Here is a 25532-nt window from a genome sequence, read left to right as displayed (position 1 = left end):
GATGAAGTAATCTTTCCTAAATATTTTTTGTGTCTTTCAACAACAATTTTCATTTATTTCAAGAACGGTATGCATTATAGATCCTTATCTATCAAATCAAAAGCAAGTTTTATGATTCCAGGATAGTACCACTGAAAGTACTGAGCGTATGTAAATTTGCTTGACAATACTAGCAAAACCTACACATTAGAAGGGGAACACTTGAAGGGATTTAAAAGAAAGTATTTACAGAGTTCACTTAATACACAAGGGTACAAAAAATGAATGGCTTAACACAGTTCTCTAAAAAATAGCACTTACAAGCAACATTAAAGGAAAACTACCAAAAAGATAAAATATTAACTCAAATTCAGTTACTTCACTGACAGTTGTCCTACCAGTCATGAGAAACTTTGTATTAAACAAAATTGCCTATGATCATACTACTTCATTATATAGTAGGCCCTAATTTTAAAACACTTAGAATCATAAAATGGATGCAGAGGATTTTCAAAGGAATGATTCTGTAACTAAGACAGAAGCTTACAGAGATGAAGTAACTCTTATTTTACATGATTAGCGACAGAATGAGGCCAAAAGCATCAGCTCTCCTGGAATTAACTCAAGGTGTTTTTCTCATCATGGGTTGTACAAATCACCCAAGAAATAGTCATGATCTAATGTCGAGAGGTCAATACACCACTGCATGATCAATATATTTTTGTTGAAGGAACTTTTCCTAGACATTCTTCATAATCTAACTTCAAGACAGGTCAGGAAATGGCTTCAATTTTTGCCAAAAATTTTATCTACTTTTCACAGGATGTTAGTAATACATAAAATGACGATGCTTGAGAAATACGTATGTAATGAGAAAAATGCACTTATGGCATAAAAATGCTAATGATTTAAATAAAACTTCAAAATCTCCACCTGAGGGGGGAAAAAATCATGACACCTTACCTGATGATAGCAGTACCATTATACTTTCCTGAGGGTTCTCCAATGAGGACATGCCTAGATGATGGAGCTATCCCAACTTCTCCTGATGTTCCCCTTTCTCCCTGAATGATTATTGATGCGCTACCTAAGTTGAAGTTGATACATAACACGTATGTAGCAAACATATTTATTCACTTAGTATAAGCCTGGCAAAATTCTCAGCACTCCATGTATACAAATCTTATGAATTAATTGCCATGACAATCATGTAAATTAGATACTAACATTATCTTCATTTTACCAATGAAATTATTTAAGCATACTGAGGCACTCAAGACATTGAGGCAAATAACTTGCCCTGGATAATATTTTAATGAAAGGGGGCAGGACAAAGTGGATAATAATTCCACTCTCACTCCCATGGTAAGTAAGTACTCTCCTACCATTTGTGTTAATTCACTTCTGCGGTAACCATTTTGCAGGCAGTTCACTACAACTGGCTAGGTGGCAAAGCAAGAATTCCTGGGTACTTTTAAATTTTCTGACTCCATTATTGCTTATAAGCATCTATAAAAATGTGTCAAATATTAATGGTAAGAAAACCATATCAAATAATGTGAGAATTCATATTATAATTTAGCAGTAACTTGAAGAAAATCGTTTCCAGAAGCTCTTATTAGGGTTTCATCAAACAAGGGACGAATTACCATAGTCTCACTTTCTATGGCAATACATTAATAAAACCAAAAGTGGTTTGTCATGTCCAAGTATGTCACAGTTTGAAATATATTATGAAATTTTTTATTAATATATGATTCACCCTGAACCACTAGTATATTCTTATTCTTAGGTCTAGTTAGTCTGTATGTCATCAATTCTGACAATTAACAGGGTGCTGACAACTGAGCTAACGTAAGATGTGTGGAAGAATATGGTACAATCATATGATTCCCTCATAAGTTTGTTGGAAAGTACTCTAGATAAAAATGCAAAAAACCCAACTACCTTAGGTATGTACAGTGATATTCTTTTAATTTTAACAATCTTTTTGGCCACAGAATTCTGCTTTTTTGGCCACAGACTTTCACATATGATGGAGTCCTTGATGGCAAAGAAAGGCATGTGACAGTCACTAAGCTATCCTATCAAAGTGGCTGGGCCATTTTTTTACATTACTATTACACATAGCACAATGCAACTGCTTTAGAAACATTAATTCTTTCTCTCCAGGTCTAAGAAACAAATTTGCATATGGTCTATAGGCAAATAAGAATTACAATGTCTGTTTCTGAAATATCAAAACATTGAAGTAATCATTTTCAGATGAAAATACACATAGTAGGCTGAAAAAGATGTAATATGCTAGGTTTTAAAATAATATTTTAATGTAAAGGTAATATGTGACCATTACAAATATGTGTAGAAAATGTAGGTAATTAAAACCCCCTATCAACATTTCAAGTAAATAATTCCAAACACTTGTAATGAGCACATGACAAAAATGGGATGACTTTGAACATGTTATGAAGTCTGCCATAACATAGCAGTTACCCATGTAATTGTTTTTAAGTTTTAATGTAATTAAGGCCTTTTCTGCTATATCCTTTTGAACACTTACATGGTATTCTCTCATATTTAACAGGTCTCCTATTGATGGACCATTTAGGAACCTTCCATATTTTATTTTATAAGCATCACTACAATAAACATCTTTTAAAAAAATCACAGAGCTAAGTATTGTGAAATCTCTGACATACAACTTTACCGATATCAGGTATTATTAGAATTTTAGTTTTAAAAATCTTTTGGCTATAGTACAGATATGAAATGACATCTTTATGTTTTAGCAAACATTTTAGGAATTATAAAACTTAAGTTTGTGAGTATTGATTACTTGGTTGTATTTTTCTGAGTATCTACTTTTTAAGACCCCAAAATGTGAATTCCTCTTACCTTTCACTGGAGATATTTCTACCTCATCAATTGATATCAACTGAATGGTGAAATGCTTGTTCTCTTCCAACACAGTATCACGAAGTGTGCGCAGCACAATGGTCTTCTGAGACTCTGTCTACATCAAATGAGAGGAATAATACATTTTCCAGATGGAGCCAAATTTTGGGTGTTCTCATTAGTGGAATAATGTTTACATCTATAAGCATTTTTAAAGTGTGTCCTTTTGTAACTTAGAATTATGAGTTGCTTCTGGAAGAATTACTATATAAAATTTGGCTCTGACCATAAATCCTATTTAAATTTTTAATAGGAAAAAAGGGAGGAAATTAACATGACCTCTAATTTGTCTAAAATGTGACCAAACCCAGTGATCACATATAGATAAGAGTTACAAAGGAGGTAGAAATGGGGATGACAACCAGATGTTTAGCTTGGTTGACTGGTTTTTGTCCTTAATTGGAGAGAAAATGTTGAGACAAGAGTAGTTTTCATGGTGGGATGGAGGCAGCATCTAAATTAAATTTGATTTCAGATTTCTAGGGGAGTGTGTGTGTGTGTGTGTATGATTGTCCTCCAAAGTGCATATGATTTTAAAAAGATTCCAGATACATCGTAAATACCATCATATGAATTCATAAGCAATACTATGGGAAAAAAACAAACACAAGTTCGAGTAAAACTGTAGGAGTCCTGACACTGACTATACCTCATCAAAAAGAAGCGTCCCATTCAAAGGCCTGAGATCATTTTTAGCTGTCTCATCTAGGGTCCACTGAAGCCGAACAGCCCCTTTTCCTCCTGGGGACCGGACAACCGTCAATGTCACATATGAATCAGGGTCATCAGACAAAAGAGATTCATCTACCATTACCTAAAAGAAAGACAATGGAGTTGGGGGGGGATGAAGCAGGAAAAACAATCTTATTTCTATTTATAATATCTACTTTTCAGTTTAGAACTCTGTTCATGGTATGATCATATGGCAGAAAAAAAAAATGTTTCACCAAACCCTATTTCCTTTTTGTCCTAGACACTCTGCTACTTGGCATTTCCTGGGCTCTCTTGTAATTAGGTGGAGCATGTGACTGAATTCTGGCCAGCAGACCATAAGGGAAATGAAGTATGCTCCTCACAGTCTGGCCATCAACTTCCCACAGAACATTCCACATTCCATGTTTTCCCATTTTCTGGGTGACTAGTGAGGACTCCAGGACCCAGAGGAGGATAGAATGGGAAAAGGAAAGAGTCTGGTACCTGAAATGTCAGATGGAGATGAGGTGTCCATAAGACCCCACCAGGAACACAGGTGTAGGACTCTTACACGAAGAAGAAATAAACCCTTATTATGTTAAGGATGTAGGATTTAGGAGTTCTTAGTTAATGGTAGTCAGGCTCCCCACGTAATACAGACCAGAAGTACCCTCCTAATTATCTGCAGTTGGCCAATTTTAGTAAGTCCAATTTAAAAGAGGTTTTATTAATCCGACATAAAGAGAGAAAGACATTCAATATTTTGATTTACCTGTACTGTTTAGTTTCTACACAAGATCCTTATTAAGAGACTTTGTTTAACTGAATTGCATATACTGACTCTGAAGCAAAGTCCAAACAGAGCCTGTAATGTCTACCTGTTATGTAAATATAAAAATATAATGCAATGCTCTCCATTTTTAAGACAGACAATTAAATATCTAATACAAAACTGTTGTTTTGTTTTGTTTTTTTCCCCATGAGATTTTGTGCTGGTGCCAAGAGCAGAGATTTATTTTTTTATTTTTATTTTTTAAAAGATTTTATTTATTGGGGCGCCTGGGTGGCTCAGTGGGTTAAAGCCTCTGCCTTCGGCTCAGGTCGTGATCTCAGGGTCCTGGGATTGAGCCCCGTATCGGGCTCTCTGCTCAGCAGGGAGCCTGCTTACCTTCCTCTCTCTCTGACTGCCTCTCTGCCTACTTGTGATCTCTGTCAGATGAATGAATAAAATCTATTAAAAAAAAAGATTTTATTAATTTATTTGAGGGAGAGGGAGAGAGAGACAGAGTGAGAGAGAGCATGAGAGGGGAGAAGTCAGAGGGAGAAACAGACTCCCCATGGAGCTACGAGCGCAATGTGGAACTCGATTCCGGAAATCCAGGATTATGACTTGAGCCGAAGGCAGTCGTTTAACCAACTGAGCCACTCAGGCGCCCAAGAGCAGAGATTTAGAACCAACTAATATTTATTGAGCTTCTATCATACATCAGTTCTGACATATACTCTATCTCATTTAAGCCTCATGGAAACTCTAAGGATCTGGGGGCTAGCTCCATGCACATATTTGGAGAAGAGGAGCCTCCTCTTTGCTTCAAATGTTCTGACTCCACAGCCAGTGTTGTTCATACCCCTCCTCAGAGAAGAGAAATAGTAAATAAGAAGCAAACAAAGTGAGATAGGAGAAATCCACTATAAACTCAGGATCCATAGATAAGTCCTTCCTTTTTTCTTCCACCGATACTGACATTTGAGTTGAGGTGTCCCAAGCAGATTTCTTGAGCCTCTGCTGGGGCCAGTGCTTTGGTATACTTACCATATTGCCCTTGGGAGCAGCTTTTTCATTTGACAGGTTTACACTAACAATCTTTCCTCAATATCCTACAGCTCTAAATCTAATGTTTCATCAGATAATGCTAACAAAATGTCCACTGTATGCACAGTACTGTGTATCTCAGATACATGTTAAAAGATAAATTCTGTGTTATCAAGAGCCTCTGGCAGTAAGAAACACAGACTATTGAAGAAGGAGCCACAAAGGGCTGAGCAACAAGGCGCTCCTGATACTACAATGATTAAAAATAGCAACGGACACCTACTGAGTGTAAAGCCCAGGCTTTACAGATAGCAACTCATGTCCTCGTCACAAGGCTTATGAGAAATAACACAGGCTCCCTCTTACCACTTTGACATCGCAAGACAAATTTGAAGTTAATTTGAAGTTGAAGAAGATATCAGTTCCCAGACCAAGAGTGCACTAAAGTCGATGACAGCAGTTCAGAGAAAATGAATAAACAAAACTTACTTACAAATAGCAATGTAACTTCATTTTCCCTGACACTGAGAGAAGCTTGTAAATATACAGTCTAATGCCTGAGTCCAGAAGTGTGACCAAGTTAAAAGCAACAACATTATCTTAAGGTTTTCCCAATGAAGATTTGACCAAAATCCTGAACCTTTTATCTAACCTCAAAAGCTAACAGAGACACATTATAAAAATTAAATTATATATTTATACAGATTAAGATACTTCTTTTCACATATGCAAAGAAAAAAGTATTGTTGGAAATACAACAAAATATCAATGATGTCCTTATCTCAGGTGAATAATATAATGGATACTTTTTAACTCTCTTCTTTATACTCATAGTTTTATGTTTCCCAGACTTTCCATTTTGCTGAGCAAACATTCACAGCCACTCTCCTGCGAATCTACCAGTCCTTACAAACACTTCTGCTTATTCCTTCCCCAAGAGAGCCTCAGTAGGTTATAGCAGAAATGTGTCCTGTCCGTCTTATGGTTCCCATTCTCTAATGAAATTGAAATTTCAATAATCAAGCCATTAGGCAATTATTAGTGTTTATTTAAATTCTGGAGCATCTGGGATGCCCAGCCCTAACAGGCTAGCTGTAGGTCTAGCCTTGTATCCACAGAACAATAAAGACAATGAGAATTAGCGCAAACTGTTTATTATGTAAAATGATCTATGATGAATCACTGATTACCTACAAGTGATCAAATAAAGAGAATAGTGACCTATAGAGCCAGAAAAGTTGTGTATATTGGAATTACCTACATGTATTTATGATTATTTCATCTTGGAATTTCCTTTGAAAAATAGTCTTAAAAATTATGACATAAAATCATTGTGTATAATTATGACATAGTTTTAACAATTCATTTTATATTTAGGATGTAGAAGTCATTTGTACTAGCCACCCAATCTGGCAGCATAAATGATTGGTTAAGTTTTTTTTTCTCTTCCTCTGCAGTTAAAGTGATAATAATAATCAGCTTCCCTCTTGTAAGGCTTGGAAGGAGACAGCCAGTGGGAAGGAAGAGAGAAGAAAGGAGAAATACAAACACTTGAGCTGGGGTGACTGTGGCTTTTTGTTCAATATAAGTCAAGAGAGAGTACCAGAAGGGTGTAACACTTAGATCCATGACAGAATCTTGCCTTGTGATCAGGATAGGGGTCTGGGAGCAAGGCAGGCTGAGAACAGAACTTATGGACAAAAAGCAGCTCTTGGTCTATGTCATCCAATAAAAAGAATTTGTTCCCCCTTATAATTACCTGATGTAAGAATACTCATCACTGTCAAACACAGATGAGAGGACCAGCCATTAATTCAATAGTCAGCTCTAAGGACTCCTGAGCAGAGAATCGTAAGTGAGGGGTAACAGTTTTTTAAAAAACGAAAGACATCTTTTTTCTAAAAATTACAAAAAAAAAAAAAAATTAGCCCAAGGGAAGGCAACCTCCCACCCATATATGTAACTTACAGTCTTTTCTTCAAATCCAAATACTCCAAATGGGGAATCATTTTGTGGAATAACAACAGTTAGCACAACATCATCACCAAGCCTGCCACCTCCAGCCACTCTGATTAAGGAAATATTGAATGTCTCCATGACTTCAAGTTCAGCATCATCAATTATGGTAATCTCTATCATTGCAGTAACCTACAAAAGAAACAAGGAAGAAGGGTAAAAGGGAGGGAGAGAAAGAAGAAGGGGGGAGGGAGGATAAAAGGCAAGGAAGATATAATAGCATTTTTGATCATATATAAATAAACTTATTTACCAGAAACATAGTACAAAAAAGTATATTCTGTACTGTCATGTTTATACTATTTTAAAGTTATAGAGTATTTCAAAGTCAGAAATTTATATTATATTATTTTCAAAATAAAGGACATTACATATGTAATAAAATATAGTGTTATTTATGTATACAAAAACCAGTGAAGCCTGATTCTTGAATAAAAATATTTAAAATGCCATATAGGCTATAATAACAATTACACAAACATAAACCGTAGAAATTATCGTTGTCTTCAGCAGTTAGAATGAATCCCTCTGGTTTCAAATATTACTCTTATAATGTAAAAGAAAGGAAGGAAGAAAACCCAAATTTGCTCTTCTTACATGTTTATGATCAGAATGTCATTCATTTGTCTGAGTCCATCTTAAACATTTTTATAAGTTATAAATAAGTAAAACCTGGCCCAGCTTGTGATTTCACTGTTGGTCATAAAAATATTCCAGTTGTGGGGTGCCTGGGTGGCTCAGTTGGTTAGGCATCTGCTTTTGGCTCAAGTCACGATCTTGGTGTCCTGGGATCCAGCCCCACATCAGGCTCCCTACTCAAAGTGGAGTCAGCTTTTCTCCCTCTTCCCCTGCCCCTCCCCTGCTCATGCTCGCTCATGCACACACGCTCTCTCTCAATTAAATAAATAAATCTTTAAAAAAAAAATTCCAGGGGCATCTGGGTGGCTCAGTCGGTTAAGCCTCTGCCTTTGGCTCAGGTCATGATCTCAGGGTCCTGGGATTGAGCTCCTCATTGGGCTCTCTGCACAGCGGGGAGCCTGCTTCCCCCCCTCTCTCTGCCTTCCTCTCTGCCTACTTGTGATCTCTCTCTGTCAAATAAATAAATTTTTTTAAAAAATATTCCAGTTGTATCTTCACATTTAAAATCTTCTCTGTAACTCAGAGGGAAATTCCAGTTTTTTGACAAAGATGTTTACCAGAAAAAGAAGTTTTTCTATCTAAATCTATCTAAAACCTTTAATAAAAGAGCAAAGTGAGAAATCTGGATTTATACTCACAGGCAGAAACTTGAACAAAATCAAATGTTGAAGTGGAAGCTTATTAAAATGTCTGCACCTTAACTCTATACTGTAAAATACAGAACACCTCCCCTATAGAATGTTAACTTGAAGAATGATGATGATCTTAAGACACTGTTAAATAAGAGGACTTCAACCTTATACACAAAATAAAATGCTGGTAATAGAAGTAAAGGTGGAAGGATATTTCAATGAAAAATCAATGTATTTGTTTCTACTTTGAGTATAAAAATCTGTATTTCCCCCTCCTTTTAGTAAGAAATGTTTTAAAGTTCTAAATTTGTTAGAACTCATGATTTCAAATATTAACAACATAGACCATTATGTGTAGGAAAGTATAGATCTGTATGTTTATTTTTCAGCAGTAATTAATAAGCTGATGCGTAATGTACAAATTTGTCTTGGCAAAATCAGACTTTGTGTGGGTGGATACTGCCATTTGAGGCTATTAACATTTTCATGGTTGTTCACAAGCTTTTCCCATTTATTTCCATTGATTTAAATTTTTATAAAATTTTATAAAATTTTATGGAAACCTTATAGTTACATATTACAAAATGCCCAGTTTGCAACATTTATAACTCTTAGAGAATACTTAGAGAACTCTTAGAGAATCTAAAACATTGCTTTTCAGTTTTTCCAGTTTTAATTATTTTGTCTCTTTTCTGTCATTTTAAAAAGTCTTATTTTATTATAATGAAAAATTTGGGATATTAAAAGTAATAATGTGTATACTTTTAATGCAAACCCTAAGTAAATAAATATCTGCACTGATAAGCATTAAGAAATAAATAGATAGGGATGCCTGGGTGGCTCAGTTGGTTAAGTGTCTGCTTTAGGCTCAGGTCATGACCCCAGGGTCCTAGCATCGAGTCCCACTTGGGACTCCATGCTCAGTGGGGAGCCTGTTTCTCCATCTGCCTCCAAACCCTGCTTGCACGTGCTCCCTCTCTCTCTCTCTTACATAAATAAATAAAATCTTTTTAAAAAAGAAATAGAATAAATTAACCTAAAGTTCATAGGAATATTGAAGTTCATCAGGCCCTTTTAAAAATATTCTTAGGTACTTCTAAGTCATTTATTATCCTCCTTTAACTTCTGCTTAAAATAGGATCAGGTGGGGGAGTTCAGAAATCTTGCCTCTTTGTGTTCTCTTCCTATGTCCATTAATAACTCATAACATGTTAACTAATAATAATTCTGTTTGGCTTGATATACAAAGTATAATACATTTAGCAGTCACTAATATACATTTAATTGGTGGATATCTATAAAATGTTTGAGGTATAACCAAAAATCGCTAGTATGTTTAGGATTAGCATACCTGTTTATCTGCAAATTCAAGAATCCCATGAGATGGCTTAAAGTCTTCCAGGTCAGCCGTGTCCACTGTTGCTTTCCAATAAACAGTGACCGCCCCAAAGCTTCCAGCCAGCCGGACTACAGGAACCTGAAGAACATTCAGGGGTGGAGGCACCTCATAGGCAGTAATGACTCCATCAATATCCTTTAAGTAAAGAACATAAGTTAAAACACCAGACAAAACAAACTTCTTATATGTCATAACTTTCTAAATTTCTTATTTCTTCTTCTATTTCACCCTTCAAAATAGAAACCAATATCAGATATAAATACACATAATAGATGTCCACAATCCTTACATTTTTAAAAAGTTTTTAAACTTCTTTATTCATTTAAGTAATCTCTACACTCAACATCTATGACCTTGAGATCAAGAGTCACACAACACACTCTTCTAACTGAGACAGGCACCTCTAGAACACTTTGGTTTAAATTTAATGAAAATAAACTTGCTTGATCCATCGGTCTAACAAAAAGAGAACTAAGAAGTCTATAAGACAAATTTTAAGACACATATTTAATAAATATCTAGAAGCAAAGCCAATTATTTTGTGGAAAATATATGACATTGGCCAAATCAGCAGGTAGAAGCTTCTGTATTACTATAAATACATTAAAGTTTATCTCACTGTGGTAACATGAAACTTAAAAATTCCTCTGGGATCATCATTTTCTTCAATCATTATTTCAACTATTTCTATCCCAGGCCTCCGCACACTTGGCTGTCCTGCGGAGAAGTCAGAATTCACCAGGTACACATCAGTGATGTTGACAATAAATCCTTCCTCCAACTCGGGAACATTATCCTGGAGTAGGGGGTAGGGGGGAGAACAGGAGAGAGATTATGTTCTATTTTTAAAAATACATTGAATTTACCTTGGAAACCCAGTACTTTTCAGTGAGAAATAAAGGACGGCCCACAGGAGTGGGTAGCTCTTTCACAGACACAAGAAAGATTCCTTTTTATATTTTAATACATTCCCACTGACAACTTCAGACTCTTAGGGGATAGTCAAAGCTTACTGGCAAGTTTTTAATTGAAGCCAAATACTCATTAGCAAGTAAAATAATTTTTATTTTATTTTATTTTTTTTAAGATTTTATTTATTTATTTGACAGAGAGAGATCACAAGTAGATGGAGAGGCAGGTAGAGAGAGAGAGAGAGGGAAGCAGGCTTCTTGCTGAGCAGAGAGCCCGATGTGGGACTCGATCCCAGGACCCTGAGATCATGACCTGAGCCGAAGGCAGCGGCTTAACCCACTGAGCCACCCAGGCGCCCCAAGTAAAATAATTTTTAAAAATCCATCACACAATTACGATCATATACTATCTAATATGTTTTATGTATATAGTACCCCCAAATTTAGAAGAAATGGTAAATTCTACATACGTCTTAAAAGTGAAAGCTCTAGGCTTACAAATCTAGATACTATCCTATATTTTAATTAACTTTTTAAAAACTGTTACTTTATTTCTGGATAGGTAATAAAAAATTTCAAAAGGTAACACAAATACATAATGAACAGGAAAAGAAACTTCTGTTTTGTTCCATCTCTCATGTTATTCCCAGAATGTTCTTTCCAGAAGCCACTATTATCCACTATGACTAATACCATTATTAGTAGCACTAATGTTACTATGCAACATTATCTTTACCTAATAACATATATTTTAATACAGTCATATATAGTATAGTAATATATACAACATTTAGTTATTATGCAATACTATAAATAACACTATTAACTACTCTCAGTTTCTTATGAGTCATTACATATATACACTTTTCTCCTTATATTCATGAGAGCACTAAAACCAGATCTAAACCCCCTGAAGCATAATCTTCATTTGAGTAATTTTATCATGACATGAAAATACTGCCCTATCAAACCAACAATAAAAATATCCAGATTAATTTGGGCATTTTATTCATTCGTTCATCAGTTTAAAACCAACCAACAAAACAGTGGATCCCACTAAATCCCAATTCAAGGCTTGAAAGGTCATTCGAACAATATTCCAGTTAAAGTATTCACAATTTTACATTAAAAGCAACCTTTTTAAAGATTTTTATCTCTAAGAGGATCACATTTTTCTTTTTTTAATCACATTTTTATCTTTAAGTATATTTCCTTTATCTTACATCATATTCATTGCCGCTTAAACTTACCGACAAAATGGCAACTTTGATGTAAGTTTCTTTTATGTTTTCTTTCATCATTACTATTGTTTCTTGTAGCACATAATCTTCATTCTCAGTAGCTTGATTATCGACATGCAATAAGAAATTCGGTTTAGCTATCAAATGAATGCCAATGGCCCCAAACAGTCCGTTATTTCGAACAATTGGTAACTGAAGAATGGTGATGTTCTCTGTAAGAAAGACATGCCTCAAGTAAACAAGATTTTCTATTTGTAGTTGATACCATTCAAAGAATTTCAGGTGAAATATTCTGCACTATCCTAACGTATACTCCCCCAACCAAGAAGTATTTTGTGCTTTTCTCCCCTCTGTCTGCAAAGTTGTGCTGTATTTAGTACATTATATTCCAGTTCTAAATCCTCACTTCAGGTTCTCTAATGCACCCTCCTACTTTATATATAACATGAGCTTTAAGGAAAATTGCTGGAAATCTTAGGAAAGTACTTATGTGCAGATTGACAGCTAATTACAAATGCTAAGAAGATTTTGAAAATAAAAAATTATGGGGCGCCTGGGTGGTTCAGTGGGTTAAGCGTCTGACTCTGGGTTTCAGCTCAGGTCATGATCTCACAGTCGTGGTGACCAAGTCCTGCCTCTGGCTCTACATTCAGCACCGGAGTCTGCTTGTCCCTCTGCACTCTTTCTCTCTCAAATAAATAAATGCATAAAATCTTTTAAAAAATGAAAACTTACCCAAAGTCATCATTTAATAACTTAATCATTAGAAGAGTAATTTTCTTTTACTGAGGTCTGTCACAAGGATCAAAGGCTGTCACAGCATCAATTTTTTAATTTCATGTTTTCGATTTTTAAATTAAATTTTCTACACAACTGGCCAAAAAAATGCTTGTCAATCTTCCCCACTGGTCTGTGAGGTTCTAATAACCTAAGACTGTGTCTCTTTGTTTCCAGAAAACACAGCACAATTTGTGGCACTGACTAGCTGCTTCAAAATGTTGGTTGAATGATTAAATGAACAAATTTTAAGTCTACGGCTCCTTTTCCCACATATACAGACATATAAAGGCCCAGGTGCATAATTATATGCCATTTTTCCCATCAACTATTTAAGTGAATGGTCTCTGAAAGACGTCATGTTACTGTCTGAAAATTTCAGAGGCTTCACATTGCATATTTTAAATAAATACATACATGCTCAAGTATATTTGTTCAAAAAAGTCAAATGGCCTTTAATCTATTAATCCTAAATCTGAAATGAACAGTTATTTAGGCAAAGATCTCGGCACTAAGCTTAAAGGAAATAGGGACGGGTTACTTAAACTTCACAGAAAAATTATTCAAATTACAGCTTTGAGCTTATCAATTAATACCCTGGGTACCAAATGCAACTCACTGTGTTGCTTATTGTTGCCTATAACTGATGAAAATCTACATAGAGGAATCTGAGAAGGGAAAGAGAACAGATAAATAAACGATGACAAAGAGAAAGTAAAATAAAAACCTGCCACCCTTTACTGCAATGACTTACTAAAATATTAGTATTTCTATTATGACCATAACACCTCAAAAGAATACAAGCATTTCTTACAGCACTATTGATGGGTGATTACATGATCATAAAATTTAATAAACAAAAAATAAAAATGATTGAGTATGATCTGTCAAACTAAAAAAATATATAAATATATAAAAGGGATTTATATTCCTAGTAAACATTACAAGTAAATTACCCAATAAAACTTACTAGAACCTGAAAAATATTTAACAACACTTACCTTTAGGCTCTGCAACTCTAATGAAAAGAAACTCAGGGTGCCAACCCACCAAGCCATGAGGTGAGTCATTGGGCAGAATTGTTATCACAGATTTGTTTCTTTTCTGATCAATGGCAGCACCTTTTAATGGGTCCTCTACCCCTTCTGTGGTAATCCGAACAAGTGCTATGCTCACAATCTCTGATAACTCTGGTACATCATCAGCAAGAACAGTCAGAGTGATTGTAGACAGTGCCTGGCCTTCAGAAAATGAAATCTAAAATTTTAAAGAAAGAAGATTTTACTTATTTTGTAATTATCACTGTGCAATGAGAACATCAAAAGAGGGGTGCCTGGGTGACTCAGTGGGCTAAAGCCTCTGCCTTCAGCTCAGGTTATGATCTCAGGGCCCTGGGATCGAGCCCAGCAGGGAGCCTGCTTCCTCCTCTCTCTCTGCCTGCCTCTCTGCCTACTTGTGATCTCTGTCAAATAAATAAATAAAATCTTAAAAAAAAAAAAGAATATCAAAAGATTAAAATTTTCTTTCAATACTGACCACAACTTAAGTAACGAGAGGGAATAAAGCAACACAATATAATTCTACAAATCAGTTAACTGTTTTGCGTATTAAAAATGGAAGATTGTTAGGAAAAAAGAAAAAAAGTAAACCATTACAGAAACATAACCTGATAAAACACATAGCCAAATTGTCACATCCTGAAGCCTACATTCTATTAAAATATAGAGTACATAGTCTCTCTGGGAGTCTAAGTCCTGGATACCAAATTTTAAAAAAAATCTATAAAGATAAAAGAAGGTGGCATACTAGTTTAAATATTTTTCTCTACAAAAATTTTGCCAGGATTGCAATTTCCTTTGGTTAAACGCTGAACAGATGTATAATTTAAGAATGAATCAACCAAAATAGAGGTAGAGAGAGAAAGATAAAAAGAGAGACAAATTAAACATCTCTCTCCTCCTGTTGTGTCTCTATTGCCTAGAGTAAAATCCACATTTGCTAAAAGGTGTCTGAAATCCTTTCTCATAGGGTTTCCGTCTGCTCCTTGAAGTCATTTCCAATCACCCTCTGCCTCATACCGTAATCTCTAGCAACCTGGCTACAGACTACAATCATTCAAACTAGCATTCCAGGTCCATTTTGTTGACACTCATTTCTCCACCTAAAGAGGGCACTTGAGGATATAAACTCAAGAGCTTTATTAATAAAATCAGGAGTCACAAAACTACTACTCTGTGGCCAAATCCTTTTCATCGAGTTTTACTGGAATACAGCCAAGTTCATCCAATTACGTACTGTCCAACACTTTATTGTGCTACAAAGGCAAAGTAGAGTATCTAGGAAAGAGCCATAATAGCGCACAGGTCTAAAATACTCACTTACTAGCCCTTTAGAGAAAAAGTTTGCTGACTCTTGAATATAATAAATTCTCCCAAATATGGTCTACACTTAAGATACTATTATGCATTTAAATAGAAATCATCTTAATCATGTTTATGTAAGAAAGATTAATTGGGAAAATATAATTCAGAACATACAGAACCTGATAGATACAACTTACATAGCTGAATATATAGGTTAGGTGACTTGTGTAAAGTAAACATATAAAGCAATAAAATTTGCCATAACATTTTTAAGACACTGAAGCTCTAATCTCCTTTCAGATGATAAAGAAACCTAGAAATGGTGGACCATTCATCCATGAATAACATTCATCCATCTTTTTTTGAGAGAATTTCATGAGCGGTCTTTTAAAGGAACTCTTCAGAGAAGCATTTGGGGAAAATATGTGGATAAATCTATGAAACCCAAGATGAATCTAAAGGACCAACCATCTTCTAATTAGAAACTAAAGGTACTTTAAACTCTCTTTGCAAGTCATTAACTTCTCTGACCCAGTCTGATTCCATTCTTCAACCTGTGTACCAATTTTATACTATTTTCCGATAGTAGACAAAGTGATCCTCTGCCCAGATCCCTTCTTGGGACTGATGCACTCATCCCTAGCTGGTAGGAATGATAGCTTTTGTGTTTCTCACAGGGAACTGCCTTTAGCTGCAGTAAACTGTCACTCAAGGTTATGCCCCACTTAGAAGGCAGTGTGAAGTCCAGGATGGCTAAGATGGGGATGCAGAATCTCATCCTCCTTTCTCCAACTGGAAACAACTCCAAAGGACCAGCTCAGCTCAAGAACTTCCATTACAGACTCAACCCCAGGCGCAGCTCCCAGGGATCAACTTCCCCCTCTGCACATTCCTAACTTCCTTATTTCCTTATAGATGTGTCTCCTCAGGAATCCATCCCCAACTCTCCATCTCAGAGTCCCGTCTACAGGAAACTCAACTTACATCACTCAACAATTCTGATCTGCTTTTTCATATGTATAACTATCCTACATAGATTTGTTCCCTGTTTACTGCCTCCATTTTACCCAAATCTTGAAACCACAATTCCATCTCCAGTTTGATTGGTTTTATCTTTCTGACAATGTAAACACAACCCTAATTTGGCAAGCCAATGTACTGAACCTAAAAAGGGATTTTTTTTTTTTTGCAGGTAAGTTTGGCATTATAGGAAAAAAGAACAATAACCACAACATTTTAACTAACCTTAAATTGATTCCCTCTCTGTGGTGATTAGTAGAAATCCAGTGATGACATGGTCAAACTCAAAACACTTCACCCATAAGGCAGGGTTTCGTCCCATGCATCAATAGTAACCATAACTTAAAAGTGACTCTCCTATAATTTTATAAATTACATACCACTCCTGAGGTAGGAAATATATCACTAATACTTCCATCAGCTTCCCACACTATGGTTATACGACCATATGTTCCTTTTAAGCGCTCAACATTCAAGGTTACAAGGCTATCTTGTTCCATTTCTTCCACTTGCTTATATAATGAATTCTGAAAAACACACAGGAAGTCACAAGGAATTAGCTGAAATTACCTACATACATATTTCATGCTGTTGTGCATGTGCAAACTTTACAGTACTAAGCAACATGATACAACATGAAAATAACACAAGTGAAAAACATAGTTTAAAAAACAGCGGTAGATGATGACCATGATATTAATTTGAAAATATACATGTTTGAATGATTTTTTTTTAAAGACTTTACTTACTTATTTGACACAGAGAGAGAGAGAGGGAGAAAGTACAAGAAGGAGAAGTAGCAGAGAGGGAGGGAGAAGCAGGCTCCCCGATGAGAAGGGAGCCCATGCAGGGCTCAATCCCATGACTCCGGGATCATGACCTGGGCCGAAGACAGACCCTTAACCGACTAAACCACCCAGGCACCCCATGTTTGGAAAAACTAAGACTACGTTAAAGTAAATTAAAATGTTAATCATTATAGGATTATTTTTACTTTGTTTTCTTATTTCTGTAATTTTCAAATTTCTTCAATGAACATCTTATTTTCACATTCAGAAAGCATATACTTTTTAGAAACCATTACATATAGTATGTAAAGTTTCTAGAAATGAGAGGACATATAGTCAGGAGATGAGGAAAATCTTCTTCCCCTGTATAACTTCTGGCAACCCCTCTAGGTTTTGTTTCCTACTTGTAAAATAAGTTTTGGTCTACAAGGCCTCTAGAGTCCCACTCAGAGGTAAAGACATCAAGAGAACCAGGGCACTCTTTCTGATCACTCACAAATGTCTTTTAACCTTAAATTCATATCCTCTAAAATGTTCTGCAGGCTGTGCAGTTTCCACTGATGGTGTTTCATCCTCGGCACCTGGTCTTTACAACTATTTTTCCTGCCAGAAATATCCACAGCCCCTCTTCTCATCTAGATTCCATGACCTCTTTCCTCTGTTCCAGACTGATTTCTACCTCTGTGTGAATGAAACTCCTCCTCTAACACTTGCAGCATCTCCTGAGAGCCGCTGAATGAAATTTTGCTCAAAATTAATGCTCCAAAGAACCCCTTCTTACAATACCCCTACTTTATCCATAAGCAATAAAGACAGAATATGGAGTATAAAGATTTTTTAAATCTTTCCCAGTAATAGTTTTTTCTTTTTTTTTTTTTTAAGATTTTTTACTTATTTGAGAGAGAGAGAGCATGAGAGGGCAGAAGATCAGAGGGAGAAGCAGACTCCCCATGGAGCTGGGAGCCCAATGTGGGACTCGATCCTGGTACTCTAGGATCATGACCTGAGGTGAAGGCAGTTGCTTAACCAACTGAGCCACCCAGGCATCCTGGTTTTCTTTTTCTTGTCTTTTTATTATGGTAATCTGAAAAGAAATTCCTCCATTAATTTCTTACAGCTTCTAAAAGCTTCTATTTTAGAATATAGTTTGAGTAGATAGCCTACCCTATGGCAGTGCCTTACACTGCATTTTAATATATTGTTACAAATGTTACATAGTAATAAAATCTTGTGCAAAGCATTCAAACCTTCCTACAGAAAATATGTTGATTTAAAAATATGCATGGGGGCAGCTGGCTGGCTCAGTTAGTAGAGCATGTAACTCAACCTTGGGGCTTGTGTCTAGTCTCAATTCTATGGCCAGAGTGGTTCTTTTAAAATGTGAGTCAGATCAAGTTGCTCTTCCACTCCAACGCTTTCCCTCCAGGGCAAACTTCATGATGGTACTCAGGGGCTTGTGCAGGTGTGAGTTCACAGAGTGGCCTCCCTGCTAGCCTTCAAAGGCCGCTCTATCGTTGGCTCTCACCTCGTGTCTGGGAAATTGGGTTTCAGGAGGATTCCCACTGTTCCTGGAACTCACACTGGCTCCTGTGCCTAAATTGCGCACATAGTGTGGTTTATACTCAACACCTATTTTCACTCTGGGAGTCTGGAATTTTGTCATGTGTCAGGCTGAGAGTCCACAGTTAACATCCAGGCACTAGGGTCATTAAGGAGCTTCCCTGGTTGGCAACACCTCTCACATGTTGTCACAATTCATCTCAATGCTGGGGGAATTAAGTGTGTCCTGTGTGGTTCCCATGGTTTCCTCTGAATCTCTACCCCACATGCCTTTTCCCTTATGATTTTGCTTTGTATCCTCTTCGCTGTAATAAATCATAGTATGAGTATGGTGAAACCCTGAGTCCTCTGAGTCTTCCTAGCAAGTCATAAACCTGTGGGTGCTGCTGGGGAAGCCGGAAACAGAACGCTGGCCCTTCCCCTCTTGGGCCTCATCACTCCCTCCTACACTGACTTCAGTCACAGTGGCCTCCTTGCTGCACCAGACGGGCGAGGCCTCACTTCAGGGCCTTTCCTTTTGTTGATGGCTCCCCCTGCCTTGAATGTTCTTCCCCTCTCCCCTCCAGGCCTTTGTCCTCAGGTCACTTCCATAGTGCTGCCCTCCCTGATAGCCTATGTTTTACTTCCTACACCCAAACTCCATCCCTTGCCCTCACAATCTCCATCCGTCCTCCCTGCCAAACGTTTTCCCAGAACACTTATTACCATCACACCGAGTACAGATGTTTCACACGTCTCTGTCTACTGTCTGTCTCCCTTTGCCTCCTCCACAATTTAGGACAATGAGGATAGGGATTTTTTACTCTTTTACTTCTTGATATATCTCTAGCATCTGAAACAGTATCTGGTACACAGTAGGTGTCTGTTACTGCTACATGAATGAATAAATGAATGAACAGATGAATGAGTGCCCTTGTTAGTTCTGGCCAATGAGACCTAAGAAGAGTTTTCCAGAGTCTTTTGGGAAATCTCTTCATCATCCCAAGTGCCACAGTTCTTTCTACCCAAAGACACATAAACAAGAAAGCAATAGCCCTAACAATAACACCAGCTTTCAAACAACCAAATGAAGAAGCAACTTTATGCTGGCAAAGTGGAGAAATTGAAAGAATCTGGGTCATGGGGACGCCTGGGTGGCTCGGTTGGTTGGGCGGCTGCCTTCGGCTCGGGTCATGATCCCAGCGTCCTAGGATCAAGTCCCACGTCGGGCTCCTTGCTTGGCAGGGAGCCTGCTTCTCCCTCTGCCTCTGCCTGCCACTCTGTCTGCCTGTGCTCGCTCTCGCCTCTCGCTTCTCTATGACAAATAAATGAATGAAATCTTTAAAAAAAAAAAAAAAAGAATCTGGGTCATGGTGACACAGTAAAGTATCCATCCAACCCCGAAGCCCGTCTTCTCTGTGGACATGATTTTGGTGTTTAAGCCACTTTTAGTTGAGTTTTCCTTACTTGCAGAATATTTCAGAGAACAATGCATGATAACTGCAGTTTTCTTAACTTTAGTTAGGAAATCAAGATAGAGTTGGCCAATAGGGCTAAATGATGCAATAGAGATGAGTGTCCTTTTGCTTATGGATAAAGGAATAGGAAGTCAGAGCATGGAAGTCGACACAGTTCTCTTTCCTCAGGAGAAAGCACCTCCATGTGTACAATGCAGGTATAGTTACAAACATAACCCCCCACATACTCTCTCCCCTTCTCCTTCAATACACAAAGGAAAGTAACATATTTGTAGGAGATATACACATAACAAAACATAGTATATAATCTATTCGGAATCTGCTTCATCATTACCCGCTAGAGATGAGGCTAATAGTGGAGCCAAACTCCAGGACCAAGGTCAACTGGTAATGTTTCAAATTCAATCTTGTAAGAGGAATCAGTATAATAAAAAAGTTTAGGACAAGTTGATTCAGAGGTTTCAGTGTGTAGGAATATAAATTATAAGACATCAGGAAAGTTCACTATAAAATGCAGAGTTGGGGGGTGAAATGGGGAAAGAGAAAGGAGAAAGGATGAAGATACTCAAAGTAGGACTGCCTGCTGACAACAACTGATATATAAATACAATGAATAGGGGCATCTGGATGGTGCAGTTGGTCAAAAGTCTGACTCTTGGTTTCAGCTCAGGTCATGATCTCAGGGTCAAGAGATCGAACCCCCCCATCAGGCTCTGTGCTCAGCAAGGAGTCTGCTTGAGATTCTCTCTCCTCCTCCCTCTCTCTCTGCCCTTTGCCCCACTCCCATACTCTCCCTCTCTCCTAATAAATAAATAAATAAAAGCTTTAAAATAAATAAAGACATTGAATAAGTCATTTTGATTTCTAAGTGTGGGACCTTTACCTGAGCAAATCCAACGACTCCATAGGCATCATCATTAGACAGAATAGTTATTTTTACATAACTGTTAATACCAATCTCTGCTCCTCCTTTGGGATTTTTAAGCTGAACTCTAAAGGATTCTTCTTCCTCTGGAACTGAATCATCAAGGATGTTTACCGCTATTACAGCTTCTCTGTCACCAGGTTCAAATATCAGTTCACCTGAACTAGCATAAGTAAGAAGTATATCAAATAAGTCAACTGCTACAAATATCAGGTATATACACATACAAAAGCATAAAACTCTCAGAACACTGATTAATATTAAACATTTGGAAAAATCATATTTCATAAATAAAATTATAAATGTTCATAATACTGATAAACTTCATAAAATAGACATAAGAAGTATGGAACATAACCAAATTTCTAGATTATAAATTACTCATATTTTGTGTATTTCTGGTCACTAAATAAACACTTAGAAATTAGGTGCCACATAAAACTATGGTAAGCATAAAGACATTTTGTATGCAATGTTGAACCTACCTAGGAATAAAGTCAGACTGGCTCGAGATGTAGGCCAGCTCATACATGTGTGAGTGGACAGCTCCCACTAGAGCAATTAAACTCTTGCTTGAATTAAAGGACTTTACTGTAACAGAAGCTGCATCACGAGCAGAAGGGGCTTCCAGAATGAAAGAGAATTGATTCAGCTCTGAATTCCAGCAGTAAAGAGCAGACATAGCTTGGCCAATAAGAAGGATGTGGACTGTGGAAAGGAAAGAAAAGGCAACTACAGAAACGTGACTATCACCACACACACTCCCCACCAAGGTACCAAAGCAAAACTTCTCTACACTCAAAGTTCTATTTTGATTTCTGGATTAACTAAATTTGAGCTGAGTTCTGAAAACTGAAATATTATTTGAAATAACTAAATGTAAATAACAATTTTTTAAATGCTGTGGAGTGACCCAACCAGCCTAACAGTAAACCCACAATCCACATAATAAATAAGAAACCACTGGATAGTAAAGCCCAAATGGACCGTGGACTCTTATTCATCTCAGTATTTAGGACTCAGTATTTAGTATTTAGCATGGTAGGATATTTTTAAAAGTGAAAAATATGCATAATCCTACAAATAATTGCTTCATTTTTATAATTTCCATTCCTGTCACCATCCATAAGAATTTATGATGAGCATAATTATAAACAAAATACAAAAAAATCTTAATTATAAAAATTCTTTATAATTATAAACAGACTAAATACAAAAAAATTCTTAATTAAGAAGCTTAATCCTATATTTATATGGCACTTCTTAGGTGTCACTACAAAGCATTCAAATTTATGATTTTAATGCAAAATCTATAGAGTTGATCTTCAAAATACACTTAATTTCTCTACATTGATTGTTCATTGTTTTATATTTTTCAATATTAATTAGAGAAAGTTATTAATTCTTTTTACTTGATAATTTCTTTTTTTTTAAACTAGGCTCTACACCGAGCATGGAGCCCAGTGTGGGGCTTGAACTCACAACCCTGAGATCAAGACCTGAGCTGAGATCAAGAGTCGGATGCTTAACCAACTGAGCCACAAAGGTGCCTGTTCACTTTATAAATTCTTAAAGGTAGTAATTAGGCCAAAGGATCTGAACAAATCTTTGATCTCAGAGTATATGTTGCCAGTGCTTTTTGAAAAGTTGGTAGGAAAAGATGGTCTTAATGATTCAATGCAATGGCAAATATTAGCAAATATGGAAAAATAGCAAATATTATTGGCAAATAATAAATATATATTATATAGCAGGGGAAATTTGGAGTCAGGGAGCTTACTACATTGTATAGGCCATTAAGCAATCTTCAGACTTAAAACTAGGGAGAAGCATGAGAAACCAACCAGAAACATGCACAAATTCCAGTACCTAAAGAAACACATCAGAATATAAAGATATGAACTAAGATGGATTTGCTTATTAAAACAGCACACAGAACTGGAAACCATGAAAATTTTAACCTAAAAGGTTACAATGGAAGATCCATATTCCTACTCTAAAATATCAAATATCAAGAATTATTCATCATGTTTACTTATGTTAATTATTTAAGTACCATTGCAGGTTAGTAAATGTTGCATAAAAGGTAAAAATGAAGAAAAATGTTATTAATAAATATGCTTTTTAAAAATGATCATATATTTTTCATAAAGCTCTGTAAAACTGAAGATACTCAGTGAAGGCAAATTCTTCAGATGGACCTCAACATCTCCTAAGTTTAAATGATTCTACAGTCTCAATCAATCAATCAATCAATCTACAGTCTCAACCAAAATCATAAAGTGTTCTGAGCATCACTGATTATGTATCTTAATCCTTAGAGATAGACCCTATTCACTTCCTCCCAAGCTGAAAAGTATGAGAAGGTAGCAAATAGATAATTAGACATTCAGAATAGGAAATGCATGGGGCTCAAATCTGCATTTTTGTATGCAGAGAGTGTTTTCTCAGAAAATAGTCATTTGTACCGTTCAAGATCATAGAACTGGGGCCAGGAGTTTATAAGGAAAAAAAATCCTTAAGTCTCTACTCTGGGGAACAGAATTTTAACCGTTACTGATTATAGAATTCCCTTCCAGTTAACAAAACTATAAACAAACAAACAAAAGTATCCTAAATGGCTGAGATTATTGAAGGAGTGAGTGAACATAGAGAAGTCCCAGGACGGAATGCTAGAGGAAGCATTACTAGCTCTTAGGAGATCTGGGAGAAGAAACCAGTAACACAGAGGACAGCCAGAGAGGGCTGTGTGGGAAGCAGTGCCCTGAGGATAGGGCGGGATTCCAGTGCAAGGAGATGAGGGGCATTCTGAGAAAAGCTCCAGAGTGTAACTGTTCTGGGATGCTGTGGAAGGGTTTGGGGAGTTGGCGGGGAAAGAACTGAGTCCCTAGTCTGGAAATTAGGACTCCTGTGGTCCAGAGCACACACAGACCAGATGGGATGAGTCACTTTCTCCCAAGGGGGCCTGGGCTTCTTATGGTGACTACACAGGGATGAAGAGAGTGATGAGTTCCTCCAAACGATTTCCACAGATGATGATTTTCAAAGGTGACGGTTTTGGTGAAGTGGAGAGTGTTGGGAAAAGAAGGAGAAGCGGAAGGAGAAGTGTCCTTCCAGCAGAATTATTAAATGGTTCTTCCTTACAGAAGCTTCCTGGGCCTCCCTTAGACCTGGTCAAGTTTTCTCCATTTTGTGGGCGTAGAGCACTTCCTCCTCTGAGAGCAGTTACCTGTTTGTAGTTAGAAACTTACTTGTGTTATTATACATCATGTCTCCCTTCCCCATCGCATGTTAAAACTTCTTCAGGGCAGGGAATATACAAGAATTTGTTTACCCTTATTTCCTCAGGGCCTACCACTATGCCGGGTAGGTAAGTGGCATTTTAAAAATCTATTAAATAATGAAGGAGAGAAGGAAGAAGGGAAAGATAAGCTTGTATGTCCTTGCAGCCTTTGTCACATTCATTCTTCTTTTTCCATTTAAAGAATTCAGTTTCTACCCAATAATCTCTGTCAAGTCATTAAGCAGAATAAATATGTAATCCTCACAGCCATGGCTCCAATCTAATATTTGACATATTCAAAATAAGAAAGTCCTTGAATATTATTTAATGCATAATTTCAGCTTTCAGGGGATCTATAATAAGCCATTCTAAATAATTACTTATAATCTTTTCATACTTCTACAACCTCAAGTCACAGAAACAAAAGAAATAAAAAGACCTCACAATGGGTCCCTTAACAAGCCTCTGGCAGAATTTTTCATAAATTCTTTTAGAAAGTGTGCCTCTTCTATTTCTTTAAAAATCTTTAAAGGGAATTCTATAACTTCAATTAACAGCCCATTCAGGCAGCACTTGTCATCCTTAAAAACATTCATTAGGAAACTATTTTGAATTATAATAAGTGACTCAAGTAGATACAGTTAGTCCACTTGAACGCTTGAGGTATAGGAAAAGCAAAAATAATAAAGCCTCAAAATTAAAGGACAAGTAGACACCGACTAAACAAATACATGATGAAAGATACATAATTTATGTAGTAAATCAATTGCTGAGTGAATGATAAGAAAGCCACAGAACTGTATTCCACAGGATAACATCACAGTTTCATGGCCTGTCAGAGGCTGACAAATAAAGAGAAGTTATTTATGGAGAGGATGTTCAGAACAGAGATAGACACAGGACACTGACAGCAGAGTGAACCTGGAGTGGAGGGCAGACAATGATGTAACAGTCCAGATGCAAGGAGACCAGGGTCTAGGAGAACATGGTGCAGAGACAGGGCTGAGGAGGGGTAGGGCATATGGAAACAAAGCACAGTTAGATAGATAATCCACAAAAAGCGAGAGATCTAGAAGATCCG

General features: G+C 36.7%; 1 protein-coding gene across 1 annotated transcript in view; it reads right to left on the bottom strand.

Annotated features, from left to right (window-relative positions):
* The window catches only part of ADGRV1 (adhesion G protein-coupled receptor V1), a 548798-nt gene that overhangs the window by 360466 nt on the left and 162800 nt on the right, over positions 1-25532 (bottom strand). The window contains exons 52-62 of the mRNA XM_047730885.1: positions 21654-21876; positions 21127-21331; positions 16819-16965; positions 14057-14312; positions 12288-12490; positions 10746-10922; positions 10079-10261; positions 7409-7588; positions 3584-3748; positions 2875-2992; positions 943-1066 (exon numbers count right to left, since the gene is read on the bottom strand). Of these exons, the coding sequence (XP_047586841.1) occupies positions 943-1066; positions 2875-2992; positions 3584-3748; positions 7409-7588; positions 10079-10261; positions 10746-10922; positions 12288-12490; positions 14057-14312; positions 16819-16965; positions 21127-21331; positions 21654-21876 (1981 nt within the window). The remainder of the gene's footprint in view (positions 1-942; positions 1067-2874; positions 2993-3583; positions 3749-7408; positions 7589-10078; positions 10262-10745; positions 10923-12287; positions 12491-14056; positions 14313-16818; positions 16966-21126; positions 21332-21653; positions 21877-25532) is intronic.

Source organism: Lutra lutra, chromosome 5, assembly GCF_902655055.1.
Source record: "Lutra lutra chromosome 5, mLutLut1.2, whole genome shotgun sequence".
Classification (NCBI taxonomy): Eukaryota; Metazoa; Chordata; class Mammalia; order Carnivora; family Mustelidae; genus Lutra; species Lutra lutra.
The sequence above is the reverse complement of the archived record's forward strand: the minus strand, read 5'-3'. Positions and strand labels throughout refer to the sequence as shown.